The sequence below is a fragment of the Typopeltis vanoorti genome, chromosome 20, assembly GCF_054136105.1.
Source record: "Typopeltis vanoorti isolate ZY-2024b chromosome 20, IOZ_Tvanoo_1.0, whole genome shotgun sequence".
Classification (NCBI taxonomy): domain Eukaryota; kingdom Metazoa; phylum Arthropoda; class Arachnida; order Uropygi; family Thelyphonidae; genus Typopeltis; species Typopeltis vanoorti.
In genome coordinates, this window is record NC_143568.1 from 61,660,163 (window position 1) to 61,684,319 (window position 24,157).

The window sequence follows — 24,157 nt, forward strand, 5'->3', positions numbered from 1 at the left end:
AGGGCAAATTATTCCACTCACTCACTCACTGCTCTCTGGGAGAAAAACCTAGCTCATAACCCTTTCTTGACTGAGAACAACCTTAACTTCCATGGATGCCCCCATGTTCTCTCCCCACCTTCTATATAATGAAAAATTTCATCAGTTGAAATGCTATAACACCCATTCAAAAGTTTATAGACCTCTATCATATCACCCCTCTTTCTCCTGTTAACCAGAGTCTGTAATCCACATACTCACAATCTGTCCTCATAATCTAAATCTCATAATCCAGATATAATCTTTGTAACTTTTCTTTGCTCCCTTTCCACAGCTTCTTTATCTCCTTGGAACCCGGGAGACCAAATCTGTGCACAGTAATCCAAGTGTGGTCTTATCAAAGCCTTATAAAGAGGCAAAATTACTTCTTTATCCTTACATGTCAAGGTTCGCTTCAACATACCAATTATCCTCTGAGTTGTATTTGCAACTTTTGCTATGTGACCTTTGAACTTTAAATTCTTATCCATCATTACACCAAGATCCCTTGCCTCTTCAGTTTCTTGTAGCATAACCCCGCTAATATAATATGCCGCTGGATCTCTAATCACGCCAAAGTGCATAACTTTACACTTACTAACATTAAACTGACAGCCATTTTCGTTAGCCCAGATTTCCAGTCTATTCAAATCATTTTGTAATTTCTGAATATCAGTAGCATCCATGATTGCCCTGCCTATCTTCGCATCATCAGCAAACAATTGCAAATCTGATGATAGACCCTGCTTGATGTCATTAATGTATAGATTGAACAATAATGGTCCAAGGACTGAACTCTGATGTACACCACTGATTACCTTAAATCTGGCAGATTTACACCCACTGTATACCACTTTTTGATATCTGTCTGTCAACCATCCCCTGATCTAAGTCAATAGATTATGTTTTAGTCCCATATTCTCCAGTTTACATAACAGCCTATCGTGTGGTATCCTATCAAATGCCTTAGAAAAATCCAGCGTTATCATAGTGTATCCATTCCCTTTATTCAACTCAGCCATAACATTGTTATAAAATATGAGCAAATTGCTGAAACATGACCTTCCTTTAGTAAACCCATGCTGCTCCCTGCATAGTATAGAATGCTTGTCTACCCATTTCTGTATGCGAGTTCTTACCAACTTCTCTAAAATCTTCACTACCATACCAGAGATACTAATAGGTCGGTAGTTAGACACATCAGTTTTTGCACCCCCCTTATGCAATGGAACTATCATACATTCCTTCCATTCCTGTGGTATCATTCCTGAGCCGAGACTCAAGTTATACAAATGCGTGAAAGGCCTAGCTGAATCAGCTGAACATTCCTTTAACAAATGGGCAGATATTCCATCTGTCACTGTTGACAAATTCTTATCCAGGTTATGCAAGAGCTCTTCAACCTCATTTTCATGAACCCGTAACTCTTCTAACGTAGCAGTAGCACCATGCTACATACTCCTGGTTGATATATCTTAGCAAAGTGAGAACTCATTAACTGAACAATCTCCTTAGCTTCCGATACTCGTGTACCATCTGCATTCAATAAAGTTATTCTTCCACATTCATTCTTTCTTTTGCTTGAGACATAACAATAAAATTCTTTTGGATTCCCTTTAGCTTGCATGGCCTATTTCTTTTTATACTCTGTTTTAGCTTTTCTCACAATACTCGTTACTTTTCTGGCCTGAGTTTTATATATTTCATAACTCCTCCCACTCTTATTCTCACAATATTCTTTCCACATCAACTTCTTCTTGTGGATCTCTAGCTTAATATGTCTGCACATCCATTTCACTCCCAACCTATTTATTCTTCAAACACTAGGGATACATTCAGATACCGCCTCATTCAAGCACTTTTTCAAAGATTCCCATGCATTGTTGACATTTTTTTCATTCAGTAAAATATAATTATGAATGTGATGTGTTTGCAACAGGAAAAGATTAACAGTGTAAGTCATCCCAAGAAGAGAAATCTGATCTTGTCTTGAGATTATCAAAAGTAAGAGGAGATGAAGTGAGAGCTTTCTTATAAGAAAAAAGACATGATTATATTTTGAAGCTTGGATCATATTAGCACTAAATGGTTTTTAAAATGAAGAGGATTAAAATGTGCTTTCATCGGCAAACTGTGTATAAGATTTGAGATTAGTGAAAATTATTAATATGGAAGAGCAAGGATGCAAATATAGAACCCTGGGATAATCTGACATTAGCAAGGATATCTGAAGAGAGGAAACCATCCAACAGTTGCAGAGGTCAGAAAGGCCTATGCTAGATTTTTCAAAGCTTTTGGAAAGTTGGTATCACTAATTGGTCCACTAATTATGGACCTTCAATTTCTGGGAAACTGAAGATCTCAGAAACTTTACTATGATGACTTTTTTCATTTTCAAGTATTTAGATTGAGGTAAAGGCAACAGGATGATAATCTGATGGCCGGCTTTTATCTCCTTTATTTTCAAATGGACTATGATAGGCTTAGATGTATGATATTAGGTGGATGCCAAAGAAATGTGATGACTTTATAATAACTTTTTCTTGTCCAGATTGTTATTTGTCCAACTGTACAAATTTCGAGCACAGTTGGACAAATAACAATCTGGACAAGAAAGAGACTTGGTGGTATTCAAGTTGTTAGGGATTGTTCTGATGTCTTTTTTTGGGGTGGGGGGGGAAGAGGAGGCATGCAGTGTGCTGGTTTTGGTAGCTTGGGGGTAATATGCCTTGGTCATCTCTGCAAGAGCTGAAGAGAAGACCTGATGCAAAAAGGTCAGCTTTTTTTTTTTTTTTTTTTTTTAAGTTATGATAGTACCATCTGGATATGAGAGAATGAAATTTAGAAATTGTTGTTGTGTTTTTGTAGATTTTGTTTGTGCACTACAAAGCTGAAGTATTCAATTTGGATCAATTAGACATCTCAGATTTTTATCTTAAACTGCTTTCGCAAATTTACTAGGGAACAGGGTTTTGATAGTCGTTGGAGGATTTGAAGGGAGCTGGAAAAAGAGGGGACCCTCATTCCAGCAAGGATTGTTTCAGTTATTTGTTTTTGAATATTGGGATCTCAGAAAGTAGAAACAGTAATTAGACCATGGAAAGGATGAATAGAAATTCCCAGAGGTCATTCAATTTGGCACCATTGTGGTACCAAAACACATGCTGTAGTAACAGAAACACAAACAGTTTAGTCTGAATTCCTCGCAGTTTGTGTAATTACACTGCAGAAAATCTAAGCTTTTGGTTTTCTTCAAAATACTTAGAAATTTGTTTCTAGTGGCCTCAGTAGTTTCCTGGTTGGTGAAGTCAGAAATTTAATTGCAGTGTAGAGACATACAGCATAGATGAGAGGGGTGACTTACTTGTGAAAGTGCTTTATCTATTCAGAACCACTGATAAGCAAATCAGTAATGCATCACCAAACAGGGAAAGATATCTGCCACTTACTACTTAAAAAGTGTGAATGAGAATGAATGAGTTTACTTATATGAACAGAAATGTTCTTATAAGTATATGAGGTCATAAGCACTTTGTTAGTAAATTATGTTAGCGGGGTGTACTCAGAATTGTAATAAATTGCATTTTGGAATATGCAGTAAATAGCAGAAATTTTATCAGGTGTGAATAGAACTGTGTCCGCTTAATTACAGATAGTTACACACAAAAAAAAAAAAAAAAGTGTTATTGGTGATGTAATGTGAATCCATCACTGAAACCCCAAAACCAGTACAGTAAATATATGGGTCCACCACAATATGGAGAAATCAGTAATTTATTCTATAGACTCATGTGATATTATTGATTAACAAATATGATATTGCTATAGTAGAAGCACATCACAAGGCATTCATTTCTCTGTGTTCTAAGTTGGGGAGGGGGAGAATAAGTAGGAAAGGCCAAGCCTTGTGCAGAACTAAAGAGCTAGAAAAGTATCAAACTATGCTATCTTTTTAAAAGTTCTGATAGATCAATATTCTAGGTTTGATGAGAATGAGATAGTAAATGTGTGGAAAATTCATGCTTGTACTTAGAATTACAAGGATATAAGATTAAATCATATGAAAAAGGTAGATTTTTTCCACTGTGTGGATGGACTGAATTGAATATATTGGACAAGCATTAGAAATGTCTTGAGCTGGGAGCTTACTGACAAAGCATGATGCTCTTATATCTATGTAATTGGGAGTTTGTCAGTTACATGGTCAAACCTTAGGATTAGGTTCCTAAGCACTTAAAAGAAAAAATAAAATATTCTTGCTAACAATGTTTTTTTTTGATTAATTAGATATATATAGAGTATGTCAAAAAATGCAGCTACTCAAAATTTATTTTAAGCTTAGCTCCATTACAAAATGCAGATTATACAAAGTTTGTACAAGATTGATTTTAACAGGAGGAGTAAGAAATTCTGTTTTCATCTCTGTAGTTAGTTACCTTTGGTATCCATTTAATTCTTCTCAGAGAAAAAGACAATTGCAAACATATTTATGAACATCACAAAAGATAAAGAACAGAATTTCAGATTGTTTTTGAAACAACTTCTTCAGTAACTTCAGGGTCACCTTAGCTACATACAACTATTTCACTGTGCTTCGTATGATAGTATATTTAGTCTCTTTATTCAGATTTTAAGCACACAGCAACATTTATCAGCTTAAACATTATCAACTTCAATTTCTTAAAATTTCTTTAAGAAATTGAATTACTTTTAATTAATGATAGTCTTGGACCAGCTATCTCTGACTTCTCTCTCAGTCTCCAAAAGTTAGTGCTACAACACCCTCTCCTGTTCTCTGTATGATACTGCAGTGAAGAATTCATTTTTATGAATGATAATGCCACATTGTACGTGAGCAGTGGAGATAATTCTGGAGACCAAAGATATTAATCAAATTGAGTGGCCAGCAATGCCATATCTATCCCTTTCAAGAACATTCTCTTGATGGGAAGCGTATCCGCTCTCCACCCAAAAGGCTGCAGGTTCAAATCCCACCGTGGGCATGGATGTTTGTGATTGTCTGTGAAAGTACTAGTGGTGGTAGTCGGCGGTAGATGGCGTTGGTGTTAGATGATGACGGTTGGTGGAATGGTGAGACGAAGAGTTGTAGAGTAGATGTCCTCCCTCGATGAGTCTTTGGACTCCTTGGAGGTGTGATATAATAATAATAATAATAATTACAACTGAAAATTACTCTACGACAAGCTGTGGATAAAGGGACACAGACTACAGGCCCTTTGGGCATATAGACCTACTTGTCACAGACATCTTACCACAGTTTGTCGAGATATCTGTGTACCTGTGCTTGAATGAAGCTTGCTTGCAAGTTGACCTGCTGTGGTGTATTCATTACATTTTGCTGTTAATCCAAAAATCTGACTACATGTTCCTGGTAGACTTCTTAGCAAATGTCTGGAACACACATTGGTTTGAAACTATGCCCAGAGCCTGAATTAAAAGTCATTAGCTAATTGAAGTTATGCAGCACGGTTAGGCTTACCAGCATCTGAAGACAAGATTAAAACAAAAGCCATTTTTCATCTGTTTATATGATATAAACTTTGTACTGAATGAGGATGTAGAATTGATGAATTTAAAAGATTTTATATTTCAGTAAAATTTTTAATTTGATGAAAATTATTATCTATGATAGCTAATCATTGTGATAAATTTGTCCAGAAACAGATTATATAAAGATGTCTGAATAAATTCAGTCTACTGCAGCAAGTTGCAGTTTATTCAACTTTTCATAACTGTAATTGGAATGATGACTCAAGTATACTTTATATGGAATGGGATTTTGAATATGTGTATCACCAGTATGCATATTTATCTGATGAAAATTCATATTCCTGTCCCAAACGTATATTACAAACAACAATTTGTAATATATGTTTGGACAGGAATGATTGGTGGTCTCCTTCCATTTCCTTTATGAGACACTAGATGAGCTATCAGGAGCTTCCTGTTAAATGTTCTGTTGAAATAATTGCATGACTACAAGCAGTAAACTGTTGCCAACATTGCAGGCAGTATGAGTACTGGATGATGGTCTCCTGCCCATTGCACTTTGATATCATGCAGTATTTGGATAACCACTATCCAGGATATTGGGCAAAATAAACCAGGTGTGTGTGTGTGTGTGTGGCCATTTGATGAGCATAGCTAATATAACATGCAGGATGAGCTTTGGAATGTCATTGGAGCAGCTAGGATGATCAGATGCAATGTACAAAACCAGAATTTATTTTATGTAACAGGATTCAGTTATACACTGATGAAATTAGGATAATTTGAGCATTGGTTTGGTCTCTAGGGCAGGGTTTCCTGGTTTCCTCACACTCATAGCACTAATTGACATATTAACTTTTTAATAGTGCTGACAGTCAGTACCATTAATTATGAACAATTAACAATGCTGACTACTACAAAATCAAACTGATATAATAATTATTAGATCTCTTATTACTATATTAGGGCATCATGTTGAAAACATTAAAAAAATTACTGATATCAATGTTAAACCTTTAAAAAATTGTACAGAGTTTTGTGTTAATCATAAGTTTTCTTCATGTCCAGATTATCATTGCCTCGTTGTGAATTTTAAAATATGCACAATACTAAAATTTTTCAGGGCTTACTGGCACTTACAACTGATTTCAGTAATTTTTCCATTTTTACATACAAAAAATGTTTCAAAATAGATACATCAACTAATGCAAAAAAGACTTTTAAAAAAAATAATAATTTACGTAGGCTGTTCAATAAGTTATAAGACTATATTTATACAGAAAACAGATTACCTTTAATCGTCATCATTTACATGATCTTTTTTGAAGTAACTACCATGAGATGCGATGCATTTGTCCCAATGTTGCGTCCACCTCTTAAACACATGTGAAAGTCCTTTTTTTTTTTTTTTTTTTTTTTTTTTTTTTTTTGAGAGAGAGTTCTTTCAAAACTTCCTCCGCAGCTTTTACACATGCTTTGTTGCTTTCGAAATGGCGGCCTCTTATTGGTTCTTGAGCTGAGGAAACAGCCAGAAATTGCACGGTGCAAGATCAAGACTGTATGGAGGGTGTGGTAGGATATCTATGTTGTTCTTCTGCAAAACGTCCATTACACAACCAGCAATATGTGGCCTTGCATTATCGTGTTGCAATAAGAAGCCATTCTTCGGCAATGGACACTTCCTTTTGACATGCTGTACCATTGTCCGTAAAACATCCGCATAGCATATGAGCCGTTTACAGTATTCCCGGGTTCTACAGCGTGTTGGTAAACAATGCCTTCATAGTCAAAAAACATCATGGCCATAACTTTACCAGCCGATTTTACAGTTTTTGCTTTCTTGGGGGTAGGCGAAGATGGATGCTTCCATTCACTGCTTTGTCGTTTCGTTGTAGGGTCATAGTGATACAACCAAGCTTCATCTGCTGTAATGATGCGTTTTAAGAAGTTGTTGCCATCTTGTTCCAGTCTTTCTTTCCATTCTGTGTATACATCCACTCGATGCTGCATTTGCTCTGGTGTCAAGAGTTTGGGAATCCATCGGGCGCAAACACGTTTCAGTCCCAAATGTTCAGCCATGATTAAGTGAACACTTCCCACAGAAATATTCAGGACAACATGCAGCTGGCATACTGTAATTCTGCGATCCTCCTTGATGATAATCGCTGCTGTGTTGATCATTGTCTCTGTGATGGACGTTGAAGGTCTTCCCCCACGTTCAAGATCTTCCACATTTTGCCTTCCTTCCTTAAAAGTTTTATGCCAGTGAAAAACACTTGCCCTCGACATTGCTTCATCGTGGAAAGCTTCGCATATCATGTTACAAGTGTCCGATGTCGATTTTTGCAAACACACACAAAATTTAATCCCATAACGCTGTTCCAAGGACACTTCCATTTCGAAGACCAGTCGCGGCTCGTAGGCGTGCCGAAACAAGCTTGCGTTTAGTCACATTACACTCTGGCACATCAACCCGTATGCACCATCTATCAACCTCTTTTGTTAATACAGACCGCAACATTTCTTTATTCCACAGAAATTAATATTGTGATGAGTGGTTTCACGACAGTAAAATTAGTCTTATTACTTATTGAACAGCCCTCGTAATTTATAATTAAATTTCTAGCTTAATTATGGAAATTGCTTACTAATCAAGTATAATATTCATCCATCTATTTAGGTGATAGAAATTGAGAGTAAATGGCTACTGGAAGTTGCTCCTCATTATTATAAATCCAAGGAATTGGAGGACTCATCAAACAAGAAAATGCCAAAAAATACTGGCAAAACCAAAGTAGAACTGGAAAGATAATACTCATAGCATCCACATGTATTCTAATTAGAGTTAAACAGTGATAGCTGAGAAGAGGCAAGATCAACTCATTTTATTGAACTCATCAGGACCAAAGTAATAGTTTGTTATTGTGAAAAATTGGCTATACTTTAATATCCTTTAAAATTGTATTGTTGCTATGGGGCATTGGTGAACTTTATTGAAGTTTGTTATAATGACTGAGTTCTCTGCAGCAATTTTCGCTGTAGTAAGAGATGAATGTTTCTACAAATTGTGTATCATTATGAACAGACAGCCTAAGACTGTTAAATCATATTGTTTATAATGTATATAACAAAGCACCGAAGGTAAATTTGTCAAAATCACCTACATTATGACCGAAATGATTTGTATATATCTGTATATAATATATATTTTCATATGTCAAAGTTCGGACCATATAAAATTATACTTCATTTGTAATGATATATTTCATAAGAGAGAATTTTGTATATAAACATCAAAATGCATTATGTGTATTGAGAAAAAACATTTACCTCATATGGCATTATAATTCATATATATATATACACACACACACACACACTGCAATATATACACACACACTTTATAAGCTATCTCTAGTTGTGTTTTGGCATTTATTATTATATCAAAAAATAGTTAAGAGCTTCATTATTAAGGATTTTTAATGTAAACTAAAAAGGGAACTTTATATAAGACAATTTATTGTAAAGAGGTAAATTTGGTTTGCCAGCAATTTAGAATAAAGAAAACCAAAATGAATAACAAATCGCATTGAAAAATTATGGATGTAGCATTCCAGATCAGTATTTCAGAGGTAAATAATTTTATTTGTAAATATAGCCCTAATATTTAAAAAATAAAAAATAAAAAAAATTTTTTAAAAATCACCCTTCATAAAACATTTTTATTAAACTAAAACAGCTAAAGGTTGTCTTATTTTCATAAAACTAACAAAAGGCAAAAACTGTCTATAATTAAAAAATCCTGAGGATGTTCAAATTAACTTTTTTGGGCAGTAAAAAGTAAATGAATCATAGTGAGGATTATTTAAATTACTGAATAGTAATGAGTGAGTATGCTTCTCCATTTGAAGAATGCAATTCTCAAAATCCCCAGTAAAATTTTCAAAAGATTATATGAATCAAAATATCACTGACAAGAAAAAAAGCATTTGTATGCCTATGCACCTCACTGTGCACATTGCAAAACAAAGTATCACCTGAGAGGCAGTAACATGAAACAATTGTTTTATCAGATGCTGTGTAGTGCTTCCATTTTCTGATCTGATTCTTAGTAATTGAAGTCACATGCACTATTGGATGGATTATGGTTTATATTTAAACTTTTCAGAGGTGAATTGAGGAGGAGGGTGTTGATAGCAAGCAAATCGGTATGCAAGTTGTGCAGAAGGAATTATGTAGGATTTGTGGACCTGTGGTCTGAGTTTCATGGAAAGAAGGATTTTTATAATGCTGATAGACTTCATCTAAATTGTTTTGGTATTTAGAGAGATCTTTGTTCACTGAGCATGCTAAAGCTCAACTTCAGAAAAACTTAAGCAAATTGAGTGGATGTAGGTGAATGTGTAAAGGCACCCATGAGGTAAGTGAATGAAAATGACTAACAAGTGCAAAATCTAGTTTTGTTAAGCAGAAATATTGAATAGGATAGTGAATTCAGGTAGTAAAGGTGGTTGTGGGAGTGGACCTAAAGAGCTGCTGCAATTTCTATATACTAATGCCAGAAGTCTCAGGGAAGAGTTTTGGTTGCTTAGTGCAACCTCACCAAAAATTATAAGCATGAATGAGACTTGGCTAACAGTGTAAGATGTAGTTACAGGGATAGAATACAAAACATTTAGTATTTTCAAGGAAGATAGAGAAGTTAGGATGTGGAGCGATACTTCACCAAAGAGAATAGGAGATAGGCAGGAAGGTGGTTGTTCATTTGAGGTATTCTGGCGTGAGATCAAGGTCAATAAAACAAAATATCAAAATATACCGTTGTTTGCTGCTATAGGCTGGGGGGGGGGTTTCCAGGGATGATCTTGGAAGACTTGCATTAGTAAATTAATACACTGGTGTCCAAAAGTTAAGAACAAACTTCATTTTTACATGTATATGAAAAAATTTTCATGACTGCAGCCAAATGTAGACATAAATTTATGCCAGCATCCTAATAAATTATATTACACAAAAAATGTTATAAATTTCATGCAGATTAAATTGCAGTACATTTTTGGCAAAAGTTACAAATTTTCTAAGGACGTAGTTAAGGAATTAATGTACAGTGCATGCAGAAAACTATGCAGAGAGACATTTCAGTATGGAATATGTCCACCCCGAACTGTGATGCAGTTCTGACAACTTCCTACCAAATGATTCAAGGAGTTCTTGAGGCAAATTGGCTGACTCCTCTTTCAGAGCAAGGATAAGGCCTTGTTTGTTTTCTGCATCTCCCTATTGCATCATAAACATGTTCTATGGGGTTGAAATTCGGGGGGGGGGGGGTCATGCTGGCCACTCAATTTGATTAATATCTTTGGTCTCCAGAATTATCTCCACTGCTCATGTACAATGTGGCATTATCATCTATAAAATGAATTCTTCACCTACAGCACCACAGAAGGATTAAACATTACATTGAAGAACTTCATTGCAGTATCATTCACCAGTCATAGTCCTTTTTTCCAGCACTTATAACTTGGTACGTCCATTACATAATGCCTCCTCACACCATGACTCCAGCAATGCCATAACTATCCCTTTCAAGAACATTCTCTTGATGGGAAGCAGTACCACTTTCATGGCAGATCAAGTGGTCTAGAATTGGAGGAAAGAGTGAACGACTCATCTGTAAAGAGTATATTAGCCTATTGGTGCCTTGTCCAATTTTTATTAATACATTACGCTGAAAATTACTCTACGACAAGCTGTGGATAAAGGGACACAGACTACAGGCTTTCGGGGATATAGGCCTACTTGTCGCAGACATCTTACTATAGTTTGTTGAGATATCCGTGTACCTGTGCTTGAATGGAACTTGCTTGCAAACTGACCTGCTGTGGTGTGTCAATTAATTATTGCTGTTAACAAAAATTCATATTCCTGGTAGACCCCTTAGCAAACATCTGGAACGCACGGTGTGAAACGATGCCCAAAGCCTGGATTCAGTGCTGCGTGAGATTCCAAACTCTTTGCCAATATCAATAATTCTGTAACCTCCTTCAAGCTTTCCAGTAATTCTTCCCTATGTGAAATCATCTAGATGATGTGTATAAGACATTACACGGCATCTAAGTTTGCAGTTTTATTCCTTCATGAAAAGCATCATCATGCCTATCAAGGATTTAGGCCTAGAGTTGCCTGTTCTGGCCTTAGAAGTCATTGTTGAATTTTTTTAAGAGGACGTCCTGGTTTTCTTTTTCCTAATGGCTTGTACTTTAAGACTTGTTTTGATAATCTTTCTGTTTTCATTCTTTGAACATGTTCCATCCATTTATGTTTATATTTTTTAATTTTTTCTGTTACTGATTCCTGGTTTAATTCTTTCATAATTTCTTCGTTTCTTTTGTGATCAAATAGAGTATACTTTGCAAGTTTTTTTCATAAACTTCATTTCAGCTGTTATTAATCTTTGTTTGTCTTTTTGTTTTATTGTCCAGATTTCACTTCCATGCATTAGGACTGGTAGGGCTATGTATTGTATACTTTTAGTCTGGTTTTTTTTGAACTAGGAATGAATAAAATTTGGTTTAAATATAGAGTTAATTACACCTGTTATTTTTTATAAACCTAAATTCGTGAAAAGTGCTTCCTTCAAACACAATTCACTTAGTGCAGCCGTTTGCCTTTTATCCTGTTGAGTGCTACTACATGATCCCTTTGTGCAAGATTCAAAAATTTGAATGTCTACCTGCTTTCTACTTGAAATCATCAGTTATATAAATATATTGCCACAGCTGGTTCATCTGAATTTTCAGTTGTGATATTCAGAAATAGCGTTCGTTCTGGCAACTTTGAAATCAAAAAAGGAGTAAGGCAAGGATGTGTCTTATCACCCTTACTGTACAATGTATATAGTAAGTTTTTAAAAATATTTCAAAACTGAAGGGTGTAAAAGTCGGAGGTGGGAACTTCAACTTCAGGTATACAGATGACACAGTCCTTATAGTTGAATCTGAAGATGATCTTCAAAACTTAGTCACAGAAATTTACAACAGAAGCTTAAACATGGGACTAATTATTAACCTAAAGAAAACAAAGTGCATGATTATGTCAAAAGAACCAATAAATAAGAAACTAAACATACCTGTTAACAAAAAGAAAATTGAGCAGGTTTAGTCTTTTATATATTTGGGACAAATGTTTACAGACAGACAGAGGAAATTCCCTTAAAGAAATAAAAAGACGAATAGAGATAGCAAGAAAAGCCTTTACCAATATGAAAACTGTTCTAACATTCAGAGACATTAATATAGACACAAGAAAAAGATTAATAAAATGCTATATCTGGTCAAGCCTTCTCCACAACAGTGGAACTTGGACTCTAAATAAAAAAGCAGAGAAAATATTAGAAGCTTTCGAAATGTAGACCATCAGAAGAATGTTGAAAATACAATGGACAGAGAAAATGAAAAACGAAGATGTTTTAAAGACAGCAAAAATGAAAAGAACGTTAATGAAATAATATTAGAAGGGAAATTGGATGGAAAAAGAGGGAGAGGTAGCCCCAGAAGAATGTGGTTTGAAGATATTAAGGACTGGACTGGCTTGAATTACCATAAATGTTCCAGAGCAGCAAAAGAAAGAAAAAGGTGGTTCTGTGACATGGTTGCCAACCTCCTCCTAGGGGATGACACTTGAAGAATCTATGGAGATATAGGTTGAAAGGAGAGATCACATGGCAGAATGGAAATGAAATTTATACACCTACTGAGTGATAATTATTTGAAACGGTATGTGATGGAGGGGACTTGGGTGCTAGAGTATTGGACCTGGTCATAGGATCAAAAGAGCTATCCACAACCAAGGTGGCCACATTGCCTCTGATTGGGGAAAGTGACCATGCAATCTTGACTTTGGATGTTATAAAACCAGAGGAATATTCTCTCAAGAAGGGCTCAATGTGGAACCATAAGGCAAGTGATTCTAATATCAATGACATGCACCTACTAACATCCAAACCTGATGTGTTATTTATCACTGAACCTTATGATGTTTTTTGCAATAAGAGTGGATTTGCCATGACTACTAATTTATCACTCCTGTAATCCCCTTTATTTTATATGCTTGACTTAAGATTTCCTTACCTTATTTTGATCCTTTGTGTGTCTAAGTCTCCCCTAACTCTGATGACTTTATGAATTTATTTGACTAACTCTGAAAGTCGATCATATACAGTCTGATTACTTTAGTAGTGAGATCATTTTTGGTGATGCCAGCGCCCATAATTCAGACTGGCTTTCCTCCTTTAGTTGCACAAACCATGCTGTAAGATAAGCTGAACTGTTTGCTGTCACAAAAATGCTTTACCACAACTTCCAGGTAATCCTCATCATTTTCCAATGTCCCAAATCGCCTCTTAAATCTCTCTCCCTCCAGATACACTTGATTAGCTCTTCTCTTGGGTCTGAATGATAACTTTGTCCAATGCTTATCTTTGTAAAGATCGTCCTTTTCTCAGTCAATATCAGCCTTGTATCCTGTGGCTGTACAAAAGTAAGAGTTGGGATGGCGTTCGTGATTTCTGTGTTTTGTGTCTATGGTTAGATTATTGCTTCTGATCTTAGCACTTGTTATGATCTAATAACTGAAATTCTTGCTATGAGGAGTATTTTTATTCTCTACTACACTCAAAACAATCTACCATTATCCAAGGCCCTGTTTTACCAACGATTATTCCAAGCAGTCCAAACCAAAAATTCAGAATATAGCCAATGGTTCAAGTCAAAACCTAAAACTCTCACTAAGTTTATACTACAGTCGTAACAACTACAAAAAGAACGATTCCAAAGCAGGCTTTTACGGACCATATACACTAAACTTGTCTCCTACTCAAATGGCGGTCGATCCTTGTAATCACTCGCCAAGGCTGCACGATGTAGCCCCTGCTTTCATGTTTCCACTTACCTCACATGCTGTTGGTTCTGCGTTAACATCGGCTAAATATTAGGTAAACTTCTTGTCAGTTTATTTCTCCAACTCTTATAGACAACGAAGGTAAATCTTCCATGAATTATACACAATATGCTTTCTCTGACCTTGATAACGTTTATATGAAAACCTATTGCTCTGATGGAGTATTTCCATTTATATTGAAAGATTGTGCTCCGGAATTAATAACCATATTGGCTCGCGTTTTCAAGCTGTTATACTCATCTGACATTTAATCAACAACCTAGTAGTAGGTTTTTATTCAGCATTTTCCCAACCCTCTTACAAATAATGAAAAACATCGTCACGAACTAACTGCTTCGTTACTTGGCGATTCTCCAATTACTTATCATCAATGTGGATTCTGCCATTGTCACTTCACAACCAGTTTTGTTAGCTTAATCCTCACTTTTATATACATACTAAGGAAAAGTTTGGAGCAACCCAAGTGATTGTCCATTATATGATATTTCAAGGTATTTTATCGGATTGGAATTGTGACCTTAAGCTACTGGATGAAAGAAACCATCCCCTTATGACATGCATATGGACGACCACATAATCTGGCAATCCTTTCTTTCATCCAGTTTTTTCAATCAATGATGGTGTATCCCAGGTCTCTTGCTTTTCTCTACCTCCTACTATAAGTCAACGAGCATCCCTCTCTCTCTCTGACATCCAATCTTATTCAGCTTTATTGATAGTAATACCTTTCATTCCTCCTATCATTCTCAAAACCTTGCCAAGTTCAAATTATTTTGGCTTCTTTAAGGCACTGTACTCAATGCCTTAAACCACACCAATCTCCTTGCCATTATCTTGTGGAGAAAAGATACTTGGATGAATTTTAATACCCCAAAATGCCCTATCTTGCTTCCCACTTCTGTTTATAATATTCTACTTATACCATTACAACATATAATATTCTACTTGGAAACCAGGATCAATTTTCTCTTCTTGGGTTGATTTTCATCTAGCCTATCCAGACAAAACTTTCATGTTCATAGCTGCTTCCTCTTTAATAAAAAGAATGCCGAAAGTTGGCATTCTTTTTTACGTTCGTTCTAAACCCTATTTCTCTTTTGCTCAACTACTGCCACTTTCTTCATCTTCAACGTATTCTTCCACTAGGAAAGCGTAGAATCCCCTGATTAAGGGTTATGACAATTTAATAATGTAGCCAGTACGTCACTCTTCATCTGCATTCCCTAAGCGCTAATATATATAGATATATATGTGTCTGTGTGTGCGCGTGCGCGCGCGCCTATAGATGGTCAGTTCTCCAGGTTTGAATGGTTAAATCCGATTTTCCAGGAATAAAAACCTCTACACCGTATGAGACCAAATAACTCAGAACTGGTTTAAAAGACCACAGATTACTCACAGCATAGATGTAGACTGAACATATGTACCGTTTTGAACGGGACAGTACCGTATTTCCCGGCTGTCCCTTCGTTTTAATAAAAATGTCCATATTTTCCCGTTTTTAATAAAAACTATAAATATTCTTTAATATTGGTCAATAATAAAGAATATTTATAGTTTTTATTAAAAACGATTATAGGTTATTATTCATAACCTATAAAAATGAATGCAATATCAAAGAGGAGAAACTGCACTTTTAATGACGATCTCCAGAAAGAATTCAAATTGATTAAACTGGACAAGATGTGTAGCGATGGAACAAATAATACGATTATAGGTTATTATTCATAACCTATAATCGTATATCAATATCATGGATACCATTATTTTGTATAACCATGGAGTCGCATTGTTCGATGCTAAATATCGATATCTGCAGTGATATATTCAGAGAAAATAATAATAAATGCATGTCGGCAACACTTGCACGTCTCAGACGCCGCTTCTGTTTTGCCTGTATGCTAAACGGTGGCTTTGTTATTCAATGCCGATGCTTTAAATAAATTTCATATTTTTTTAGTTTTGAGCCTATCCTTGCAATATCAAAGAGGAGAAACTGCAGTTTTAATGACGATCTCCAGAAAGAATTTAAATTGATTAAACTGGACAAGCTGTGTATCGATGGAACAAAAGTAGTATGCCAACATCGCCAGAAATATAACGATGCTGAAAAGTCTGGATTCAGTTCATTTATGGTGATAGTGAAAGCGATAAAATTGCAGCGAGTGAAGCTTTTGTTGCTTATCATACTGTATGCGACGACCAAAGTTTTCGCACAAATGACTGCTTGTCGACATTGGTAAATAAAATTTCGAACCAAAATCAGAAGCAATAATAACCAACGTTTTATCAAACAAAAAAGACATCAAACTTTTTCCAATCGTTGTGCAGTACTTTTTGCCAAATTGTGGTGTTCAAGACATAACTATAGACTTTATTTCCTTACCTGAAATACAGTCCTGCTCTACGTCTACCTAAATTTTTGTATGGGTTCTGTCACTGAAGAATAATTGTTTATGTAATAAAACTTTTTTTTTTATTGTCTTACTTTTTCATGAATACAGAATATTACATAAGTCCCGTCCCGTTTTTGTCTAAAGGAAGTATGGTCAGCCTACATAGACGGGATTCGAACCCAGTTCTTTCCAACGAAATGTTTCATCATACAGTTCTTACATTGAAATGTTTTCACCATACTACTTTCTCTGTTTCAGCCAATAATTATAAAGTTAGCCCTTCAAAAAAAACATCAACAAATTCCGTTCTTTGTGCCGTTTTTCCACACAGAATAATGCCATATGATAGATCTTGGGACCTCGTGTTTTTTTTTTTTTTTGTTTTTTTTTTTTTTTTTAGAGGGGGGGGGTGGGAAGTCTGACAAAAAAAAATCTCCAATTGTTGGCTTCTCTTTTCTATCAAAACTTATTCAGATGGATGAGATGCAGAAGAATTCAGTTTGAGTATTGACCTAATGCAATTCGTACATCTGACAACTCAAATTCCTGATAACTCTCTAGTTTATAAACTCCATTTCTTCATCTTTCCTCCTCCTGGTTATACTGCAGAGATCACGTCTCTCTGTAACTCAGATCACAATCTCGTGCAAGTTATTTTCTCAAAGAATACTTTCCTTTTTACATCCAACCTCAATCTTTGGTCTTTAGTAAAATAAAGAGAAAGTGGTGTAACTACTAGAGCTTTCTTTGTTTCTTAGACTACTGCTCCTATATTGATTCAATAACTTGTTCTGATTCGTCACAGAGATTATCCTTACTGGCATGTAACCTCTTTTTTTATTCCACCCAAACGTTCTACCCGATTTCCAAGCCGTCGTTCAACAAAATGTATATCAAAACGATGTGACTAACGTAATAACACCAGCTATGTGCTCGTAGCCCACGTCATAAGTTTAAAGCAACCAACAATAAATCCCAATTTGAATGGGTGATACCTACAGACAAAGAATACTATTGGACAAGGAAGGAAATAGAAAATCACCTTGTTCTATAATATAATATTTCCCTAGTAAAGTAAAGTATACCTACAGACAAAGAATACTATTGGACAAGGAAGGAAATAGAAAATCACCTTGTTCTATAATATAATATTTCCCTAGTAAAGTAACATTTCTACCCCAGCAACCATGTTGAGGAGAAACACAACACACACACAAAAGGGCCAGGACATAAAAAAAAATAAAAACTCGCCTTCAGTCCGAATGGAAGCCACGCCTGCTAGTCTTTTATCTGATAAGTCCTGCTCACCTACATTTCCCTCTCTCTTTCATAGAAATGGCACTACTGTTGCAGTACTTAAGGATAAAACTGAATTTCTGGCATCGCTCTTATTCAACTCTTCCACAGATACGTAAAACAAATCGTCACCTGCCATATCAAAAACTGAGCACCATATGCCCCTGTGGTCTATGGACAAAAAAATAACTTATACATTAACAAAAATATTCTGTGCCCAATAGCATTTTTCTAATTGTAGTCAATCGTTGTGATCTAGTGATAGTTTCTGTCTTGTATTGTCACGACGATCTTTTATATTTTGTATGCTGGCACGTATTCCAGAAAAGGGGAATGAAAACCTGCAATCTCATTACCTTTGTATTGCATTATCTCAGTCCTCTTCTCTTCAAGATAATGCAAAAAAAAAAAACATCAGTAGTCAACTTTTGAACTACTAGATGCTTTCCATTTAAGCAACGACCACGCTATGAATTTTGCTAAATTAATCCATGGCTGATCTCTTAGCCTATATCACCCAGTATAGACGAAACCTTTTGGTTATAAACACCACAACTCGAATTTCATCTAGGACGTGAAACATCTTTACCAGGGCTTTTCAGTTGAATGTGTTAGCTGGTTTAATACCGAGGTACAGATTTCTCTCCACACCGAAACTCGAGTTTTTCTTCACTCAACTAGACAAATACGTTACAACAATTAGTGATAAATATATCGTATCATAAGATGATGCCGAATACTCGTGTGGGCATTCCAGCCTTTGTATCATCATACACTACATAAACATAACGATCGCCTGCAGCAAGTGCCTTATCACAAATCTACATAACATTAAGGACGAACGGTTTATTCAAACAAGGAACTAAAAATTCTATATTATTTTTAAAAAAAATCAATATTCAAATTATTATAGCATGCATTAAAAAAATTTTCCCAAATGCCGGTGTAAAACACTGAATTACCGGTAAATGTTTAAAGACATTTTGTTCCATTCACGTGATTTGCAACCCCTGGGGACAACGGCTGATGTGGAAACTGAGCAAGATAAATTAGAGGTCCTTTGAGATATTACGAGAAGCATTCTGCGAATACAGCACGCATTTATGAGTATATGGTGAGGAACTGATTTGCTGTTGACCAGATTGAGTTTCATTTCCGGTAGGGTTCAAAAGTAGTGGAAAGAAATGAGAAGTCTGTTTCAGCAGACTCCAAGAGGTGTAGCAAATTATCTACCAATCAACATCTCAGGAGTAGCACTCAAGGTGTTAGAGCAGTTAGTTTATAGCAAAATTTAGTAGTGAGCGATAGAGGCAGCATGGTTTACTGAAATGCATGCCATGCCTATCCTTCATTAGGATAGTATGGCTTACATTTCACAAAACTATAAGAATAGCACGTCATGTCTCATTAATTTACTCTCTTTTTTTCACAAAATAGTAACAACTGAATTTCCTAGGGTTATGGTACGTTTTCTTCTCCAATTTAGCTGCTGGACTTAACTAAAGCTATTGTCAGAATACTTGCATTTACCTCTTTTACGTAAATTGGACATCGGGATAGGAGGGAATCTGGCCACTTGGATATCAGGGTGGCCGCGGGACAGACATACGGGAGTAGTTCACAGTAGAGTAGAGTCGTGGAAAATGAACTAGATAAGAAAATAGTACACCTAATTAAAATTCTTACGAGGCCTGTTTAGTTCAGTGGAAGTGACGCTTGCATCTTCTGCACTAGGCTGCCCGAAGATAGATTTATAGTTAGGCTGACTATATTTCCTAGAGAAAAAAATGGGACAGGGGTTATGAAACATTTTATATTCATGAAAAAAGTAAGACAATAAAAAAATTATTACATAAACACATTATTTTTGCCAATTCTTTTGCAACCACCAAAAATTGGTGTTCGTGTTATTTGCACACAAAGCAACAATTTTGTTTTGTAAGGCAAATATGTCACTTACTTCCTTCAACATAGCACACTGCATGTGGGATGTTTCACCAGGTAAGGAAATAGTCTATAATTTTGTCTTGTACACCACAATTTGGCAAAAACTACCACACAACCATTAGAAAGAGTTTGATGCATATAAACTGACTGTAATGCTTTATTCAAATCCTTTATTTCTTCGCCCAATATGCATGGTGATAAAACGTTGCTAATTCTTGCTTCAGATTGGTAAGTGCTGAAGAAAATTTTGGTTCATAAATTTTGTTTATCAAAATCGACAAGTAAGGAGCTTGAGTATCTCAGTAGAAGTGGCGTTTGCACTTTATGACGCTTAACCGCACGAATATAAACCATAAGTTCGAGTCTAGTCGCCGACTGGAGAAACATTTTCTAAACCTTTTTTTTCGAACGGCTCCCGAGTTCGTCGATCTCTGGTATGGGCAAGCGGGTTTTTTCATCCCGTAAACTCAAGAAAACTCTCACTATTTTCAGACATTTAAAATATTCTATTAGGGTTACTGACCAGTAGACGGCGGCACTTATTAGCCATCTTCAATGCGTTCCGATTACTTAGTAATAGCCTTGGGCCAGCTATCTTTGATTGGATACAAGTGGAGATTGAACTGCCTGCTCAGTCTCCAAAAGTTAGATAGGGCTTAAGCGGCCTCCCATTTTCCCTATACGGGAACAAACGCGTTAGTGGCGTTTGCACACCATGGCGCTTGGGCGCACGAAGGAAGACTTGGTTTCGAGTCTAGCCGGCGACTAGAGGAAATTTTTCTAAACCTCTTTTTTCGAATGGCTCCCGAGTTTGTCGATCTCTGGTACGGGTAAGCGGGTTTTTTCATCCCGTAAACTCAAGAAAACTCACACTATTTTCAGACATTAAATATATTGTGTTAGGGTTAGGGACCACGAGATGGCGGTACATTTGAGCCGACTCTCTTCACTATGTACCGCTTAATTAATGATAGCCTTGGGCCATCTATCTCTGATTGGTACCAGTGGAGATGGAACTACCCACTCAGTCTCCAAAAGTTAGATAGGGCTAAATGGCTCGCCTACTTCCGTATACGGGAATAAAAACGCGTTAGCTGATTTTTATATATATATATCGACAAGAAGTCATTTGTGCGAAAACTTTGTCCGTGAATCACAGTATAATAAGCAACAAAAGCTTCACGTGCTGCAATTTTATCGCCTTTACTATCACCACACCTCACCATAACGAGCTGATGTTTTTAACTGAAAACAGTCTTTTCAGCATCCTTATGTTTCTGGCTACGTATATATTGGTTGATGTCGCTTTAGCTTTTGTTACATCACTACACAGCATCTCTATTTTAATAAATTTGAATTCTTTCTGGAGATCGTCATTAAAACTTCAGTTTTGCCTCTTTGACATTGCGAGGATCCAGCACGCATTCCTTTGACAGGAATGCGTGCTGGAGTTCCAATTGAAGTTGACTACGTGCGTGAATTATCACGAGAACGCCAATACTGGACAGTGACGATGTGTACGTCAAAAAGATTGTAGCTAAGGCTGTTGTTTATATGGGATTATTATTGTTGTTGTTCCGGGCAACTCCAAGGAGTCGACAGACTCATCGAGGGAGGCCCTAACATCATGTCAAGAACAAATATTCGACATTCACACAGTACCTATCATACCTTGCCTTGAACTCATTCACGGTCGTAGCACCCACAACAGACTCTGGAAGCTTATTCCACTCATTCACTACTCTCCAAGTAAAAAACATAGCTCTAACACCCTTGTCAACCACGCTCTTACCTAGCTTCCATTCATGGCCCCTAGTCCTCTCACCACCAGTCATATTTTCAAAAATATCTTCTGGATCAATCTTATAGAAACCCTTCAGTAATATGAATGTCTCAATCATATTACCCCTCCTTCGCCTATCGACCAATTTCCGTAACCCACAAATCTTCAACCTATTCTCATAAGGTTCATTCCACAGACCTGCTATCATCTTGGTCACTCGTCTCTGGATCCTCTCCACTTCCTCCCCATCACGAAGAAACCTGGTGCCCATAACTGGGCACGGTAGTCCAGATGGGGTCTTATCAAGGCACGATACAGAGGAACAACAACGTGTTTCTCTCTGCATGTTAAAGTATTTTTCAGAAGCCAAGTGATTTGGTGAGCTGTTTTAGTCAGTTTTGCAATGTGTCCCCTAAACTTCAATTCCCTATCCACCAACACTACCAAATCCCTGGCCTCATCAATCTCCTGGAGTACGGTTCCACCAATGTGATATACTGCTGCTGTTCTTTTCACCCCAAAGTGCATAACCTTACACTTTGGCACATTAAATTAACATCCATTTTTCCTAGCCCAGTCCTCCAAACTATCCAAATCATCCTGTAAAATTTTGACATCCTGTGCACTCATAATTGCTCTACCCAACTTCGCATCATCAGCAACAAGTGAACAATTCCTCCCAAATCCTTTCCTATATCATTGATGAACAAATTGAAAAGCAGTGGTCCAAGAACAGAGCCCTGTGGCACTCCACTAGTCACAAGCCGTCTTTTAGACTCCACTCCTGAATAAACCACTCTCTGGTATCTCTCCTTCAACCACCCTCCTATCCATCTCACCAACCATATATATCTATCCCCATCTGCTCCAGTTTACTTATTAGTTGTGTGTGGTATTATGTGGTATCCTATCAAAAGCCTTGGCAAGGTCCAGTAGTATTACTGTAAACCCATTATCCCTATCCAGCCGTCACTGTGTTATAAAACGTGATCAAGTTACTGAATCATGATCTACCCTTCACAAAACCATGTTGTCCCCCATACAATATCCTATTTTCATCTATCCAATCCTGTATTCTTTTCTTGACTAATTTCTCTAAGACCTTGACAATGATTCCTGATATGCTAATCGGTCGGTAATTTACAACAGCAGTCTTGGAACCACCTTTATGCAGTGGAACTATTTCCCCTCTTTCCATCCCCTTGGGACTAACCCATACCCGAGACTCAAATTAAACAAAATGGTCAAGGGTACTGACAATTCTTTAGCTGCTTCTCGTACAACACGAGCTGGTATACCATCCAATCCCACAGATGTATTGACATTGAGGTTATGCAATAGACTACTCACCTCCACTTCATTCACCACAATTCCCGAATAATCTACTGGTACATTCGTTTCTACAATGTCACCACCCGGATGATATATTCTTGCAAAGTGCTCACTCAGTAACTCAACTATATCAACTGATTCAGTTACCTCCCTACGATCGGCATTCTTTAAAATCATTCAGCCATGTACATTTTTCCTTTTACTTGCTACATATCTAAAAAACTGTTTAGGATTCTCTTTAGCCTGCATGGCCAATGTTCTTTCGTAATCCTTTTTTGCTTTTCTTACCACACTCGTTACCCTTCTGGCCTGTGCTTTATAACTGTTGATGTGCCTGCCGGTCACCTTTCTCCTTAAATTTCCTCCATAGTTGTTTCTTTTTTTGCAGCTCAAGCTTAATGGTGTTATTCATCCATTTAATTCCTACTTGATTTATTATTCGGACTCTAGGTATACAGTCAGCCATTGCTTCATGTAAACACTTCTTAACTGCCTCCCGTGCACTATCAACTTCTAACTCTTGCAGTCGTACATGCCATGGCACTGAACCAATCAAACTCCTAAGCTTGTCATACTTTCCAGCCTGAATTCCACATGTACCCTGTCTTAATTGTAAATTCCACACCTTTAGCTGCCTCCCAAGTCAAGACCCTATGATCACTTTCATCAATTGGTGGCAATGTGGTCATATTTGTTACAGCCAAATCCTCAGATGTAATTACTAGGTCAAGCACTCTCTGACCTCTAGTATTTTCCATTACATGCTGTCGCAGATAGTTTTCCCTTAATAACTGCATAAAATCCAATTCTTTCCTCCCGTGTGTCCTCTCCTCACTCCAATCAATGCGACCATAGTTGAAATCTCCAATAATAATTACCTTCCTTCCACTCATTTCTTCTATTTGCTTGTGCATAC

General features: G+C 36.6%; 1 protein-coding gene across 3 annotated transcripts in view; it reads left to right on the forward strand.

Moving 5' to 3' along the window:
- The window catches only part of l(2)37Cb (DEAH-box helicase 16 lethal (2) 37Cb), a 311,532-nt gene extending 302,748 nt beyond the window's left edge, over nt 1–8,784 (forward strand). For all 3 annotated transcript variants that reach the window (XM_090410204.1, XM_090410206.1, XM_090410205.1), the window contains one exon: nt 8,210–8,784. In XM_090410204.1, coding sequence (XP_090266330.1) covers nt 8,210–8,341 — 132 coding nt within the window. In that variant the 3' untranslated portion in view covers nt 8,342–8,784. The remainder of the gene's footprint in view (nt 1–8,209) is intronic.
- Nucleotides 8,785–24,157: the final 15,373 nt, after the last annotated feature.